At 38.2% G+C, this 15,173-nt stretch overlaps 1 protein-coding gene across 27 annotated transcripts in view; it reads right to left on the reverse strand.

Moving 5' to 3' along the window:
- Kcnma1 (potassium calcium-activated channel subfamily M alpha 1) overlaps positions 1-15,173 on the reverse strand; it is a 702,678-nt gene that overhangs the window by 26,282 nt on the left and 661,223 nt on the right. For all 27 annotated transcript variants that reach the window (XM_021182657.2, XM_021182666.2, XM_021182664.2 and 24 more), the window contains one exon: positions 12,491-12,621. In XM_021182657.2, the coding sequence (XP_021038316.1) occupies positions 12,491-12,621 (131 nt within the window). The remainder of the gene's footprint in view (positions 1-12,490; positions 12,622-15,173) is intronic.

The raw sequence follows: 15,173 nt of genomic DNA on the forward strand, positions 1-15,173 counted from the left end.
AGTTCGGGAAGATTTCAGGGTACAAAAATCAACAAGCAAATGTACAAACCCTTCCCCTATAAACTTTCAATAAACAAGAAGAACTTAAGAGGGAAAATGCTTCAGGAGAAGTTTGTTTAAGGAGTTCACGGGCTGGTGTACTGAAATCTATATATAATTACAAAAGATATGAATGAAATCCAAGTAAGTGGAAAGATATCCCATGTTCATGGATTGGAAGATAAAATTAGAATAACAGCAAACCCATAAACATAATACAGTTCCAGAACATTCCTATCAGCATTAGAGAGCCTTTCTTTAGGGGAAATAGGAAAGTGAGTTCTAAGTTTCATATGGATATAAATGTTATATCTATCATATAACAAGCAGCTAGAAATAAAGGTGAAGAAGTCCCAACCTCTGATTTCAACATATAAACACTGTCATGATGTCTGACATACAGGCCAATGGAGCAGAATTGAGCATCTAGAAATAAGCCCATAGGCCTGGTGTCAACTGACCTTCAACGCGGAGATCAAGGCGCTTTATTAAAGAAAGAGTCATCTATTAAATAAACAGCAGTGCAACAACTAAGCATCCACATGCAGAAGAAAAATCCTGGACCTTCTTCTCATGCCATATACAAAACTCAACACGAATCAAGACCCAAGTGTGTCAGCTAAAACCACAGAGTGCTTAGAAGAAATAATGGTGGTAAATCCTCAATTTTTGCTTTAATGATTATCTAAGATAAGAAATCAAAATCATAGGCTACACAAGAAAACTTGATAATTTGTATCTTGTAGTATTTTAAACTTATGGGGGAAGAATATGTAGAAAGTAAAAACTCTCCGTAAAATTAGTAAAAATATTGGAGAAAAGTGTATTTTATAAGGGTGTAGTAGCAAGTGTTTAAAGTCCCCCAATAACACAACTACCAAAGAGCAATACATTTGAAAAATAGAAAAAGGATGAGGCCTCAAAACAAGATTGACACGTGATCAAAGGACCCAAAGAGGCCCAGGGTCAGTAGCCACAGGGTGACACAAGTCAAAATCGTAGTGAAAGATTGTCTTTACCCATTGGGATAGCTGTGATAAAACAAGAGACAGATCGATAGCAGGAACTGGTATGAATGTGGACAAACAGAAGCCCTTACAAACTTCCAGTAGGACAGAAAGCAGTCTAATCACTGGAAACCTGTCTGGGAGTTCCTTAGTTGGTAAACTTCGAGTTACCACAGGATCCACAAACTCTAACTATACCCAAGGGAAATGTAATACACATCAGAACAAAGACCCAAGTCGAGAGATTCATAACGGCATCATTTGCCATTGACACAAAGGGCTAGAAACAAATAAAATGGCAGTCAGCTCGTGAATGCATCACCAACTGTTATAACCATGGAATCAATTATCTGTGCATAAATAGAAATAGAGTACTAATACATGCTACAACATGGATGAATCATAAAAACAAAGTAAGTTTTTATTTATATGAAACATCCAAAAGAGGCAATGCTAGGGGGATGGATATAAATATCAGTGGATGCTCAGGGCTGCGTAGCTAAAGTAGTAAGGAAAACGAGGACAGATTTCTCTTGGAAGTTATGAGCATGTTCTAAAAGGGATTCCTGGGGGTGTTTATATATGCTTAAAAAACCATAAAATTGTTTACTTGGGTGAATTTTATAGTCTATTAATATTCTAATAAAACACTTCTTAAAAGAACTGGTTAAAAGATAATTACATGATTAAAAGATAATTATGTTTGTAATGGCTAAATTCTTATCTGTGGAGTAATAAGCTGTAAAACTGAAAAGTATGTAAGCACACACATGCATACATGCACATGTGCACATATGTAGACACACACACAGAGAGAGAGAGAGAGAGAGAGAGAGAGAGAGAGAGAGAGAGAGAGAGAAATGGGGAGTGTTTTATTGTCCTAGAAAAAAAAACAGAATCTGACAAATTCTGAAGACAGTGATGGACATGCTAAGCAGCAGTGCCCATATTTTAAAAGCATGTAAATAATTCAAGAAACTAAGACAAGAGAGCACTTCACACAAGCACCACCCCTCCTACAATGGAACGCGACCCTAAGAAGCAGATCCAGGGCTTCACCAAAGAAACAAGAGTAATGCCAAGCCCTGTACCCAGTGAATGTCTGAATTTAAAGTATTAAATGAAGAAAGAAAGTGACTAGCAATACTGTTCTTAGAAAAAAAAGAGAAGGAACAGCATTAGGTAAATGGGACTCCCATAACAAATGTGAAAGAAATGCCAACTAAGTTTGAAAGGACAGCTTTGTTCCAAGGACTCTATAGGCTATAAAACTGTCAACCTAATTTGCGAAAACAATTGGAATGATTCTGGATCTTTGAGAACTGAAGAATTTATTCAGTTCATTTTTAAACATTATTTCATTTTAGACTATTGTGGGGAGGGGTTGTGTATACAAGTACAGATGCCTGTGGAGGCCAAAAGAGGGTGCTGGACCCTAGGAGCTGGAGTTACAGGCAGTTTGGAGCTGCCTCACTAGGGTGCTAGGAATTGAACTTTGGTCATCTGCAAGAGCAGTATGAAGCTCAGAGCTGCTGAGCCAACTCTCCAGCCTGCCATTTCCATTCATTTGATTTTTAAAAGATACTCAGAAGCAAAACCTAGCTTTCTTAAATACAATTTGATTTTTTTAACCTTAAAAGGTTTTAAAATACTGGAGAGATATATCAAAACATGTAACTGTGCAATGCTGTCATGAGGCTGGAGAAACAGCTCAGTCAATGATATCCAGCATACAGGCATGAGGATCTGAGTTCAGATTCCCGACTCCCTCATAAAAAGACAAGTGTTGGCGCATGCCCGTAATCCTAGTACTGAGAACACAAAACCAGATGACCCCAGAGCTCCCGTGCTGTCAGTTCCTGGAATCCTTGAGATCCTGTGTCAGTTGGAGAATCTGTCTCAAAAAATGAGGTGAAAGGTAATAGAAGACAAATGATATTGACTGTTAGCCTCTTTCACACACAAGAAGGCACACACATGTGCAAACGTGAATGCACAAAAGGCTGTCATACTTGTCACTTAAAAACTGCAGCTTTTTCCCGCCATATCTTAGTGATGCTGCAGTGGTGGTACACTCTTTTGAGCTTCGCTGTGCTGCCCAAGAATGACAAGAAGAAAGATAACAGAAAGTCAGCCAAAAAAGACAAAGACCCAGTAAATAAATCTGGTGCGAGGCCAAAAGGAAGTGGTCCAAGGGCAAGGCTAGGGATAAGCGGAGCAATCTCATCTTGTTTGACAAATCTGCATAATGTGAACTCTGTAAGGAAGTACCCAGCTACAAGCTTAGTTCTCCAGCTGTGGTGTCTGAGAGACTGAAGATTTGCAGCTCCTTGGTCAGGGCAGCCCTTAAACAAACAAAATACTATACAACTGAGTGCAAATGTCAAAACTAGTTCTGAAAAGAAAAATGACAACATAAAATCATCTATTAGTACAATGTGAATGATATAATTAAAAATGAAATAGAAGGGTAGAGAGAGGAAGTAATGCCACTAAAACTGGTTATACAAGGAGAAAAACAAGGGATACCAAAGGTTTCTAGATATTAATACTTAAAATATCAGTTTTGAGTGTATTTATAGAGGGGACCATTAAACACTAACTAGAACTAAACACAGAACTATTTACAAATTTAAGCATCACTAGATATAAAAAGTTAAGCATTTAAATATTAACCTATATACCAAAAGATGGATGGTAAAAAGTAATCATAGAATCAAAGAAAAGCTATAATAATAATAATAATAATAATAATAATAATAAATAATAATAATGAAGTACAGATGTAGTTATATACAGTATAACAACATAATCAGCTAAAGAATCTATAAAATAACAAAGAATTTTCAGATCTATTGTAAAACAAAATTAATGCCATATTAGTATTTTATACAAAATAAACAGAACAACAAAATATATTATAAGAAAATTTCTAAAATCTGCTGAGTTCAGTATATAGTGATAATAGCTAACACTTACAAAAGAGCTCCCACTATTTATGGATAAAATGTAACAGGAACAATAGCAACTATACAATGCCTCAGGGGATCCTCTAAACCACCCGTCCTCAGCCTTCCTAAAGCCCCAACCCTTGACTACAGTTCCTCATGCTGTGGTGAGTCTAACACATATCATTATCTTTGTTGCTACTTCAAAGCTGTAATTTTGCTACTGTTATGAACCATAAAATAAATATCTAATGTGCAGGATAGCTGATATTCAACCTCTGCAGGGGTCCTGATCCACAGGTTAAGAACTATGGGTCTAAATATGCTGAATGTCTAGCAGCAGATGAAGATCCAAGTGAAACTTAGAATAGAGACTACTGAAATTTAAGGGATATTTGATTATGACACGCAAAAAAAAAAAAATGTTGTGAATAAACCTGAAAATATAAAAGCAGTTCGAAGACAAAAGCATTATAATGAATAAATCTATGCTATAAATTGGTGTGTGTGTGTTTTAAATTATGCTTTCCTAAGGTGAGTAACATGATGAAAAATGAGGCCATAAAGCAATGAACTACCAAGAGGATATTTAATGAATTGATGAGCCTAGAAATAATGCTTTGAAAAATATACCAACAACAATAAGATCATAAGTTAGAAGGAGAATATCATCCAAAGTATATAAGATAATTAATGCCAATCTCTTTACTACCAGTCTCTGGACATGAATAATGGTACAAGTGCGGGGACTAGAGGTGTTGCTCAATTGTTAAAGACACGTACTACTCAGAGCCTATGTTGGATTCTGATCACCCACACCTCTACAGGCAAGTTCACTCACATGCACATGCCTACCCACAATGACACGTACACGCTCATAATTTTAAAACTGAGTAAATATTTAACAAAGAATTGTTTTTGCTCTAAAGCACGAACCACAGTAAGAATCATCTGCAAAGAAAGACTGTTAGGGAAAAAGAGCACCTCTGTTTCTTAGAACATGTGGCATAGCTACTTGTCATTTTACCCCTAGTAAGCTAAGTTTGATCTGTACCTAACTGTAGGTTTCACATGGACTTCAAAAGACAACCAGATACAATTACATTAAGTGACTTTTGGAGAGAGCTTTATATTTCCTCTCAAGTTTTACAGTAAACTTTTTCTGGCCACTATGGCTAGGATTAAAAATTTTATCAACAAGAATGCATAATTCAGTGGTTAAAATTATTAAGATGCGGGGTTGGTTATAGCCACTGTCACTTCTTTTTTAATTAACTTTTATTGGGACTCAGAAATGCTCATTTGTTTATGTAATACTTTCAGTTACTTCAGGACTACAACAGCTAAGGGAAGTAGCCATGGCTGCCACTACAGCTCTTAAGAAGTGAAAAGTCTCATCATCCAGGCTTTTACAGAGAAGGTTAGCTGATACAGTCCAGAAAAAATCACACATCACTGGACAAGGGTGATTTTTCCACGAGTGGATTGGGGAAAACTGTCTATAACAATGATTGAATTAATAATAAAACAGTTATATGATGTATATTGTGCATATATTAACATGTTTTGAGAAAATTATAGTATGGCAAAATACATTTTGGTAAAAGTTTTTAAAGTAGAATCTAATATGCATTATGATTAAAAACTATGCTAAAAACATAGATCTGAACTGACAGGTACATCTGTATTTTGTGAAAATAAATTCTTGATCTAAAAAATTTTCCATTTTATTTATTTCATAGGTTTTTCTACTGTGAAAATTTTCATTTTATATTCTCAAAAAGGAAAGAAAGTATCAAAAACATTAAAAATACAACTAAATTATTCATCTCTTTTGATAGTTCTTTATACAGCAAGAAGTCTTTAGGGATAAAAACTGAAATTATCAAAAGGAAATTATATATATATATAATTTACAGGACTAACTAAAAATGAAAATGTATATATTGAAAGCTATCATAAACACAGTTAAAGGTCCTCCTAGGGAAAATGGCACTACACAATACCACAGACATGAGATGGCACTTGCATACCCATGATAGGAGCGTGTGGACACACTTGTTCTGGGGAGATAATTAGGTAAGGCTATCATGAGCTTCACAAATGTTCATATCTGCTCGACACACAGTAGGTTTGACTCAAACAAATGCACTGCTATTCATTTCAAGACTCATGTACAAAACGCATAACCCTTGAGTGTTAAAGGTTCCATATGGAATGTATACTAAAGGCCCATGTATGGTCTCCAGCTTGGTACATTGAGAGATGGTAGAACCCTTAACAGGTGAGGCCTGGAGGGAAGTCGTCTCATCATTGAGAGCACATCCTTCAAACCACTGTGGGATTTTAATCTCTTTCTGCTACATACCAAAGTGAAGGACCAATGAAGGCCCAAGGCAGCCAGGCCAACCAGTCATGGGCTGAAACCTCCAAAACCACGAAATCAACCTTGCTATGGATTATTTCAGATATCTATTATAGTAATTGAAAGCTAATAAAAGGAACTATTATTGTAGCAAAATATCTTAAAACTACCCCTCAATAAAGTAAAAGATTGTGGTCTATTCTAAAAGAGAGTATCATGAAATCCTATGGGAGCTTTGCAAGTTGTGACAGTTTTTTAAAAAAATAACATATTAAATTCTCTCAACAAAATATTAACTAAAAAGAAATAATTAACCAATATTTAAAACTGGAAGTTTTAGCTATTATTTTTTATCTATCTATCTATCTATTATCTATCTACCTATCTGTCTATATCTATCCCCATCTGTCTATCCTATCTATCTATAAAAATGCATATATATATATATATATATATATGCATGCAAAATAGTAAACACTTTTCTTTAGTCTTGGAAATACAGACCACTTGAATATTTTTCTATATTCTTGTGCTTCCTAAATTTTCCAAAAGGAAAGTGGCTATCTATATCTATGTGGAAGCTGCAATCTGTTTATTTTAAGCAATGAGTATGGTAGAGTTACCTGTTGGAATATACAGATAAGGTCCACATGGAAGAACGAAGTTTGGTTGAATTGTTGGGATTTTACCTCAGCATGCATTTAAATGATTTATACAGAGACACTGGCACTAATTGAGTAGTCAATAATCTCCAGGCCTGCATTGACATGTAATTCAAAGACAGTGTCTCAAAATGGTCCATGAGTGGTTCAGCTTGAAAGTAGGCGAGAGGGTTTCATACAGGACTAGGTGAAGAGGAAGGGTCTGTTTCAGTATCATGAGGCAAAACACACTAGGACTCCAAATACTAACTATCAAAGCCTATTCTTGCAGAAGATAAAGGAGCCAGAATGTACAATTGTTTTGTAGAGTAATGCATATTCTGGTGTAGAGGAGTTGTAGACTGCGAAGGGCAGGCATGAACCTTTGTCTCTTGTGCTCATACACTCTCCAGACTTCCCTATGCTCCACCATGAACCAAGTCCACGACAGATATGATGAATGCCTTAGGAGACACTTCTGCATGAAACCTGTAGACTGAAAAGATTAATTCACAGATGTCCTGCCCAATCCTGTGTCACTTTGGTGGTTGGGGAGCAAATGAGAGATGAACTTGATTTTTATTTGGTACCTGCAAGCAGGACACCTGTGCAATCTAAAGAATCCAGGGGCCTCTTCTCAGGAAGAGAAGAAGACACTTTCTCAGGAAGGCTTTCTTTGTAGTAGAGTAAGCTGTCATCCTGATTATGAGTTTTTAAATTTTTTATGTTATTTATTTGTGAGTAAGTGTGTGCTATGGGGTACTGGTAGAGGACAGAGAACAACTTGGGGGAGTTTATTTTCTCCTCCATGTGAGACCTAGGGATCAAACTCAGGTCATTATATTTAGCAGCAAGTGCATTTGCCTCTAAACCATCTCACCATGCCCTACAGTATAATCTTTAATCCTTTCTTGGCTACTCAATAGCTATGATAATGGGAAAGTTACCCAAGTTTTCTACGGTTTGGACCCCTCATCCATATAATAGGGAAGAAAAAGGAAAAACACAAAATTATAGACTAGTGTTAAACAAGACAATTTGTGTAATTTCCCATATGCAACCAGTACTCAATGAATTATAGTTTATAAAAAAGAACAGTCAACTCCCGATGCAGCCAATTTAGAATATGCCCATTCTTTCTGCTCCGGTGTTCTCATCTCTAATAAGGGAGGGCTGCCTTCAATCATGTGTGAGGTTCCCTTGACCTCTAGCAATGGGTGACTCTTGGGTCTTGTAAGGACACACGGCAAAATCGTTGAAAGGCTGGAACAAGGGCAGAGGAATTGCAGAAGGAAGAGCTGAATCTGCAGTGCCATCTAGCCTAATGTGTGCTGGCCCCCGCCTGTGCAGCTCTACCTCACTAGAGCATCTTCTTCTCTCTACTTTTTTTTTAAAGTATAATTACTGGAGCTTATGTTTCACAGTTAACGCTGTCAAGCCTTTTAAACTAATTGGTCTTTTATAGAAAATTTAACTGAAAATTAACACATTTTTTAATAACATTGCCTTAACTTTAATGGCACTCTGCCTTTCGTCTATAATTGCACTAAAATTGTCATTTTCCATGTCATATCTGCCATTTTTTATATTTGCTGGTTTTCATAGTGTGGATTTTTTATTTTTAGTATTTTTCTTTCACGAGCAATGAGAACTATTTCAATTATTTTCTCCTGGATCTGCCTTGCCTGGTGTAGCAGCAAGGGGTATGTTCTTGAGTCCAGCACAATATCCTGCTGTTTGCTGCTCAGACATAACACTGCTGCTAGCCCATCTGCCCTGGCTGCACCTGTGGACTGTCTGTCTGCTTGTGAGCAGAAGAAATGGGGGCTCTTGGATGGAGTATAAGAGATGCATCATGAGAGGTAAATAGCTGGCATCTCTAGAATAGCAGCAGCTTATCCTGGGCTGGCAGTTCAGCCTTCACCATAAGGCTCACCCAGGGTTTGCCCCGCTCCAGGAAGTTACAGTATAGGTAGAAAGCAGGGGAGGAGGACCCATGGTTCAGAGGAGCATGTTCTCCAGTCTTACTAACACAAATCTTGTTATTTCTGACACCAAGAGACCAGTTCATATGAGACATGAAAACACAGACATATCTCTCCTGCAGACTTCTGACTCATCTATCTAAAAGCTCCTGGGTCTTATCTCTCTAAACAGTGGTTCTCGGCCTGTCTAATACTGCAACCCTTTACTATATTTCCTCATGTTTTAGTGACTCCAACCATAAAATTATTTTTATTACTACTTCCTAACTGTAATTGTGCTACAGTTATGAATCATAATGTAAAAATCTAGGTTTTCCAATGGTCTTAGGCAACCCCTTTGATAGAGTTGTTTGACTCCCAAAGGAGTCTCAACACATAGGTTGAAAACTTTTGTTCTTAAGTATGTGTGCACGCATGTGTTCAGGAGACAGAATGAGTAATCAGATAAAGATAGATAGATAGATAGATAGATAGATAGATAGATAGATAGATAGATAGATATGTGTATGTATATATATGTGTGTGTGTGTGTATGTGTATATATATATATGTATATATATATATATATATATATATATGCATCTACAGGCATGTAAATAACATAAATAAAATAGCTCTGTTGTCACATGTGCCTGCTTGTTGAAAGACCTTCATATTCCTTTGTCCTTCTCCAAGTACTACAAAGACATAAGGAGTTGTTCACATCACGCTTAATTAACATTTGGTCTCAACTGATTTCCAGACAATGGAAAAGATAAACAAGGGCTGGTGGTGAATCAGATCCAGACGCTTCAGGTTTTCTTGACCCTGTGCCACACTTTCCCAGTTATTCCATGTGCTTTAAAGTCGGTAGGTCTTGTGATGGTGCCTGCAGATGGAGGCTGTGGTTGTCTTACCTCTGCTCCTGCTCTTTGGTGGAACCTCATTTTAGCTCTTCCTAGTTAGGGCTTTGGTAATTGACCAAACTACATTCTTTTTCATAAATGAAGGCTGGAGTGAAATACAAAGAAATCACAGGTAGCATTTTTATCAAAGGGTCTGGATCTAATTGTCTGTGTTGAGCCAGACCTCAACTGGAGTTTTTTTCATCCTAGATAACAGAGCAAGGTCTGGAATAATTTGGCTAGGATTTTGATTGATGACAGGAAAAGACACTGTCAGTGGGCCCGTTGATATGCCTTGCTCCAATATCTAAACCTGTTTCTCCCACACTGTGGTCTAAAAGATCAAACTGTGTTATTGAAGTGTTACATAGTTCCAGGCCCTCAATAACCAATGCAGCTAATAAGAAACGTGAAAAGCAAGTACTAAGTTCCTAGATTGATTTTCTCTAGGCTATGCTATGATGCAGGAAAAATACTGCTTACAGGCTATGACATCTATGTGGCACAAGTCACTTTGTCCCTAACACTTCAATTTTGATATCAAGAGAGGTTGAGAATGGATGACCTTTAAAAACAGTGATTAGAAATCAGTTCATTTCAACTTCTCATCCTAGTTTCTGAGAATTGACTCCCTAGTGATGCTGTTCAATGGTGAGTCTTATAGCTCATATGCGGGTATGCCCTGATTCCACACTGTTACATGCCCCAACTCCAAGCTGTCCATCATGTGACCCTTTGTGCAGAAGCTTCGATCCCATCAGCTTCAGATCATCACCAGCTTCACAAGTGTTTGGCCTGCTCAGTTGTACAGATTCACTAGTTCAGAATTCCCAGTAATTTATAAAAACACACCCTTTATAAATGATGTATCTGATCCTACCTGGGGCACACTGACTGTCTGCCTAGAAATACAAATGTTATAAATTTGAGTTTTAAAAAGCTCTTAATGGTGTTTTCTCTTCTGAAAACAAAAAATTCCCATAAACAGCTTACTTGTATGTCAGTAAGATCAGAGTTCTAAAATCACTGAAATTAGGATCAAAATTAAAGTGACATTTCTAAGGAGACGAGATCTGGCCTCCTACTGAGAATTTGGTGCCTTACTGAACCCAATCAAGCAGTGTTTATTGTTCTTTCCAACCTGCTCAAGATTCTGTATAAACTGGGCCAACATTAGCAGCAGCTCCAACGTCAGTCACAGTATCCCAGGAAACCAGGAGGACCCCTCTATAGGGCCCAGTGATTCTTCTTACTGGCTACAAAAGTCACCAATCAACCTTAACCCAGGTGATCTTATTTCATAATTATTTTTAAAACCATAACTCTAATATTTCACTAAGATATGTTTATATTTGTACTATGTTCAGTAATAAAGAATAAACTAAATACATCTCTGAAAGCCTCATGTCTTCCTCTTTCCTCACACAGTAATCCTTTGGGGATTCATTTTTAATGAATGAGTATAATAATGCATAATTAGAATGTAAGTTGCTTAACACAATCAATGACCTTTCTTAGCAATGTGAGAATATGTATGGAAAAACCCCCTCCGAGTTATATTTGTAGTTTAACATGCTCAATAAAACCCTGTTCCATGGATTCAGCAAAGGTCAGTTTTTATCCATCCCTCACCCCCATTTTCACAAACTGTGAATTTGACTACTGCAAAATGAAGAGCATTGTCTATCTGGTAAAGAAAGATGCTATTGGGAAGTATTCCCAGTACCTGCTGTGGCTGTTCTAAACAGTTGCTGTTGTCTGCGGCAGTGAATGATACTGCCACTATGCAGGAATGTGCTTTCTTAGTTGTTGCTTATTTGAAGGGTCACAAAGGGGAGTAGTAAAAGGTTTGACCACTTGATACACATAAAATTACTAAGGGAAACAACTGCTTTTGATGTCTTAGTCAACAACTCCTCTTTACCATCATTATCTCTTTGATCTTCAGCTGGGAAGAGCCCTGTGCCTGGTCCTCATTCAAGGTCTAGTCTTTTAGTGATAGGCAGGGACATTGGTGTCACCCTTGGCACCCTGTCCTTTCTGCTTTCTGTTCACATTCAGGCTATTCCCAAATGTTCCCCGTCGTACAAACGAGTGCCCAGACCTGCCCACCTGCTTGCATCACTATCAGAATTCCCTTCCCTCCAGCTAGAAAAGATGCTTCCATGGACACTACACCCAATCTTGCCTGACCAAGACACCTCGCAGATAAGGCAAGTGCTTCAGACATGAACCTGATCACTCTTCAGTATTAAGTCCAAAGACTCATGAACATGGTTTTCGATGTCTTCCCTGTTCTTTCCTCATTCTGATTCAGTTTCCTTTGTCTTCCTTGAGAGAGTCTCACATCTTGGTATAAAATATTTATTTCCTTAAGTGGTGTTTCTCTTATCCTCCAAACCAGGCCATATCTTTCCATGTCTTCCTTGCAAGTTGAGGAATTTATAATATTTACTTGTGTGATTGATAAACATTGGTGTCCTTTCTAAAGAGAATCATTCATGAACTTCTGCTCTTTTCCATGCACAGTTCAAGTTCCTGCCAGTATCTCCTACTGTGGAGACAGTCCATGGGTGTGTATCCCACTGCGTGAGTGCAGAGAAAGAAGATAGACAACTCACCGCGCTCATGAGTGAGTCCAGGACGCTGACGGCAAAGGCTGTCCCACAAGCAAAGGGCTGTGTGAGGTACAGCTCTGTGTCAGGGTCATCGTCATCGTCTTGGTCCAGAAACTGAACATTGGTATCGTTCACTAGAAAGGGCATAAAATAAGAATTAGCTTTGGAGACTACACATAAGCCAGTGAAGCCAGAGAGATAGTTAAGTGACTGGGTTAGAGACACTTAAGTTACTGTAAAAGAACAAAAGCATGAGGAAGCTGTTGATGGATCCCGGGGTTGGCAAGCACTGGGATCAAGTGGCCTGCTCCTACAGGATTGCTTTAATTCCTAAGACCTGGAGAGCAATGAGGTCAAGCAGGTTTGTTCTATGGCAACTGCCAAGGACTGGCAAGTGGATAGTGTTGACCAGTCCTTTGTTACAGTTTTAGAATCATGACCAAGAAACACCCTCAGGCATTTTTTGGTAGCCAAGTCCTCTGAGAGAGGGACATAGCCATGAGTAGCCATGCTGGGATGGTAAGGTTAGCCGCAAAGAAAAGAAAGCAACTTATTCAGAAAGAAAAGCAATGGATCAGAAATGCAGCAAGGCCAAATGGCAAGCAGTTTACCCTCAGGCAGAACCGAGAGGTGGCCCCAAGCATGGGCTTGTGTAGTACCTGGTGTGCCTCTTCTCTGAATTCAGGCCCATGCTCAATGGGTTCTACTCAACACATGGGATGCCTCCTGCTGTTTTCTGACTTTCTCTGCAAATCTCCCCACACTCTGCTTCCCCTTCTAAACAGCTCTGTCTTCTCTGTGTTCTAGAAGAAGACATGGCCAGGGCAAGATGTCTTTCTTCATTGTCATCTGAGGAGCCCCCCAAGGACTCCTCCTGCATACACCCACAGACTGATGAGTTGTGCTTTAATTTAGAAAATGGGTGATAAGTAAGATGTCTTTAACTTATAAAAAATTAAATGATAAATTAACTTCTATTCCTATCTTGGCTTCATAAATGATCAATTTTGAATTATAATAGGGGGAAGTGTGGGGCATTGGAGAGAGGTACACTTGTGATTTCTGGAATAATTAAGGCAGTTTTAGGAAGAGAACAGATGAGGTTTTCTTTCCGTGTCTTTTTCTGAATCTATCTGCAGCTAATTCTCTTCCCTAGAGTTATTGTTTTAATTTTTTAAAAGGACTTTCTTGACAACTTTCCTTAAACCAACAATAACAACAAAAACAAAAAAAAACCCTTTTGTTTATTGCATGAGTCACAATAAATGATAATAGGATGAAAGGCTAGGCATGGAATTATTTTTAAATGGCACCATCTTTTTTGCCACCCTCGAAAATGACTCTAATGGAGGCAAATCTTTGTGGTGATTTTTCCAAATTTGATCACATTTGGGTCTCAGTTGGATTAGCAGCAATCGAATTGCAGGGGAGTGGGCAAAAGTCTCCAGTCTGGTTTTGTCACTAAGTTCTTTGACAAAGCATTTCCTGACCCTGCAGCCAAGTTGCTCTTACTGGAAAATGGGAAAGCTCTGCAGTCTCTCAAGAGGTAGCTCTGAGACCACTAGGAGGACCATATTTGATCCATGCCATGCTTTGGATAAACGGAGACTGGCATCTTGATTGTCTATCAATCCATGACATTATGGAAATATCCAGCCTTTCTCTGTTCCTCTCAGAATCACTAAAGGTTTACTTATGGGCCCTCCAAATGGTTCTGTTAAACTGAATTATGATAGGCCCTAGGCTGTCTCCATACCTATTTCATGTTCGACTAAAAGTATATGTCCTGAACTTCATGTGCCTCACTTCATGTGGAAATGATATAACACATTCTTATAATAAGTAGCTTGGGATCAGCCAATCACAAGTGGCTTTGTGTTCAAACTAGATTAGAACAAGAGAAGCTCCACTGGTGGTCCAGCCAGACTGTCTCTCCATGTCTCATTTTCTTCTCTCATATTTCACTTCCTTTTTCTGTGGAGATGGATACACACACACACACACACACACACACACACACACCACACTGCTCTCCTAGTGAGCCAAATATTAGGAACCATTTTGTTATGGGTTCCTGCCATACTCTAGAACTATAAATAAAGAAGATTAAGGTTTCTAAACCAGGCACTGGAGAGATGGCTCCATGATTAAGAATGCTTGCTGTTCTTGCAAAGAACCTGTGTAGGCTTCCTCGCACCGGCACAGTGGCTCACCTGTAACTGTAGTTCCAAAGAACCCAACATACACTTCTGTCCTCTGCAGGCACCAAGCATACACACAAGACACATACATATATGCAGGCAAACACTCATATACATAAAATAGGAATAATAAATATTTTAAAAACATTTTCAAAACCTCTCTATCTCTCTCTCTCTGTGTCTCCCTGTCTCTCTGTTTCCTCTCTCTCTCTCCCTCTTCTTGACAGTGTCTCATATCGCCTAGGTTTGCTTCAAACTTATTATATAGTAGAAGATTAGGGTGAACTTCTGATGCTTCTCCTTTCACCTTTGCAGTGTAGGGATTGTGGGTATGGTACTGTGTGAGCAATTTATAAAGTACTAGGGATTGAACCCAGGACTTTGTTAATGTTAGGCAAGCATTTCATATCAACTAAACTAAGTCACAAGTCTATAGTTGTATCTTCTAACATTCTAAAAGTATGTTGTAATGATCACAGTATTTC

Source organism: Mus caroli, chromosome 14 (assembly GCF_900094665.2).
Source record: "Mus caroli chromosome 14, CAROLI_EIJ_v1.1, whole genome shotgun sequence".
NCBI classification, from domain to species: domain Eukaryota; kingdom Metazoa; phylum Chordata; class Mammalia; order Rodentia; family Muridae; genus Mus; species Mus caroli.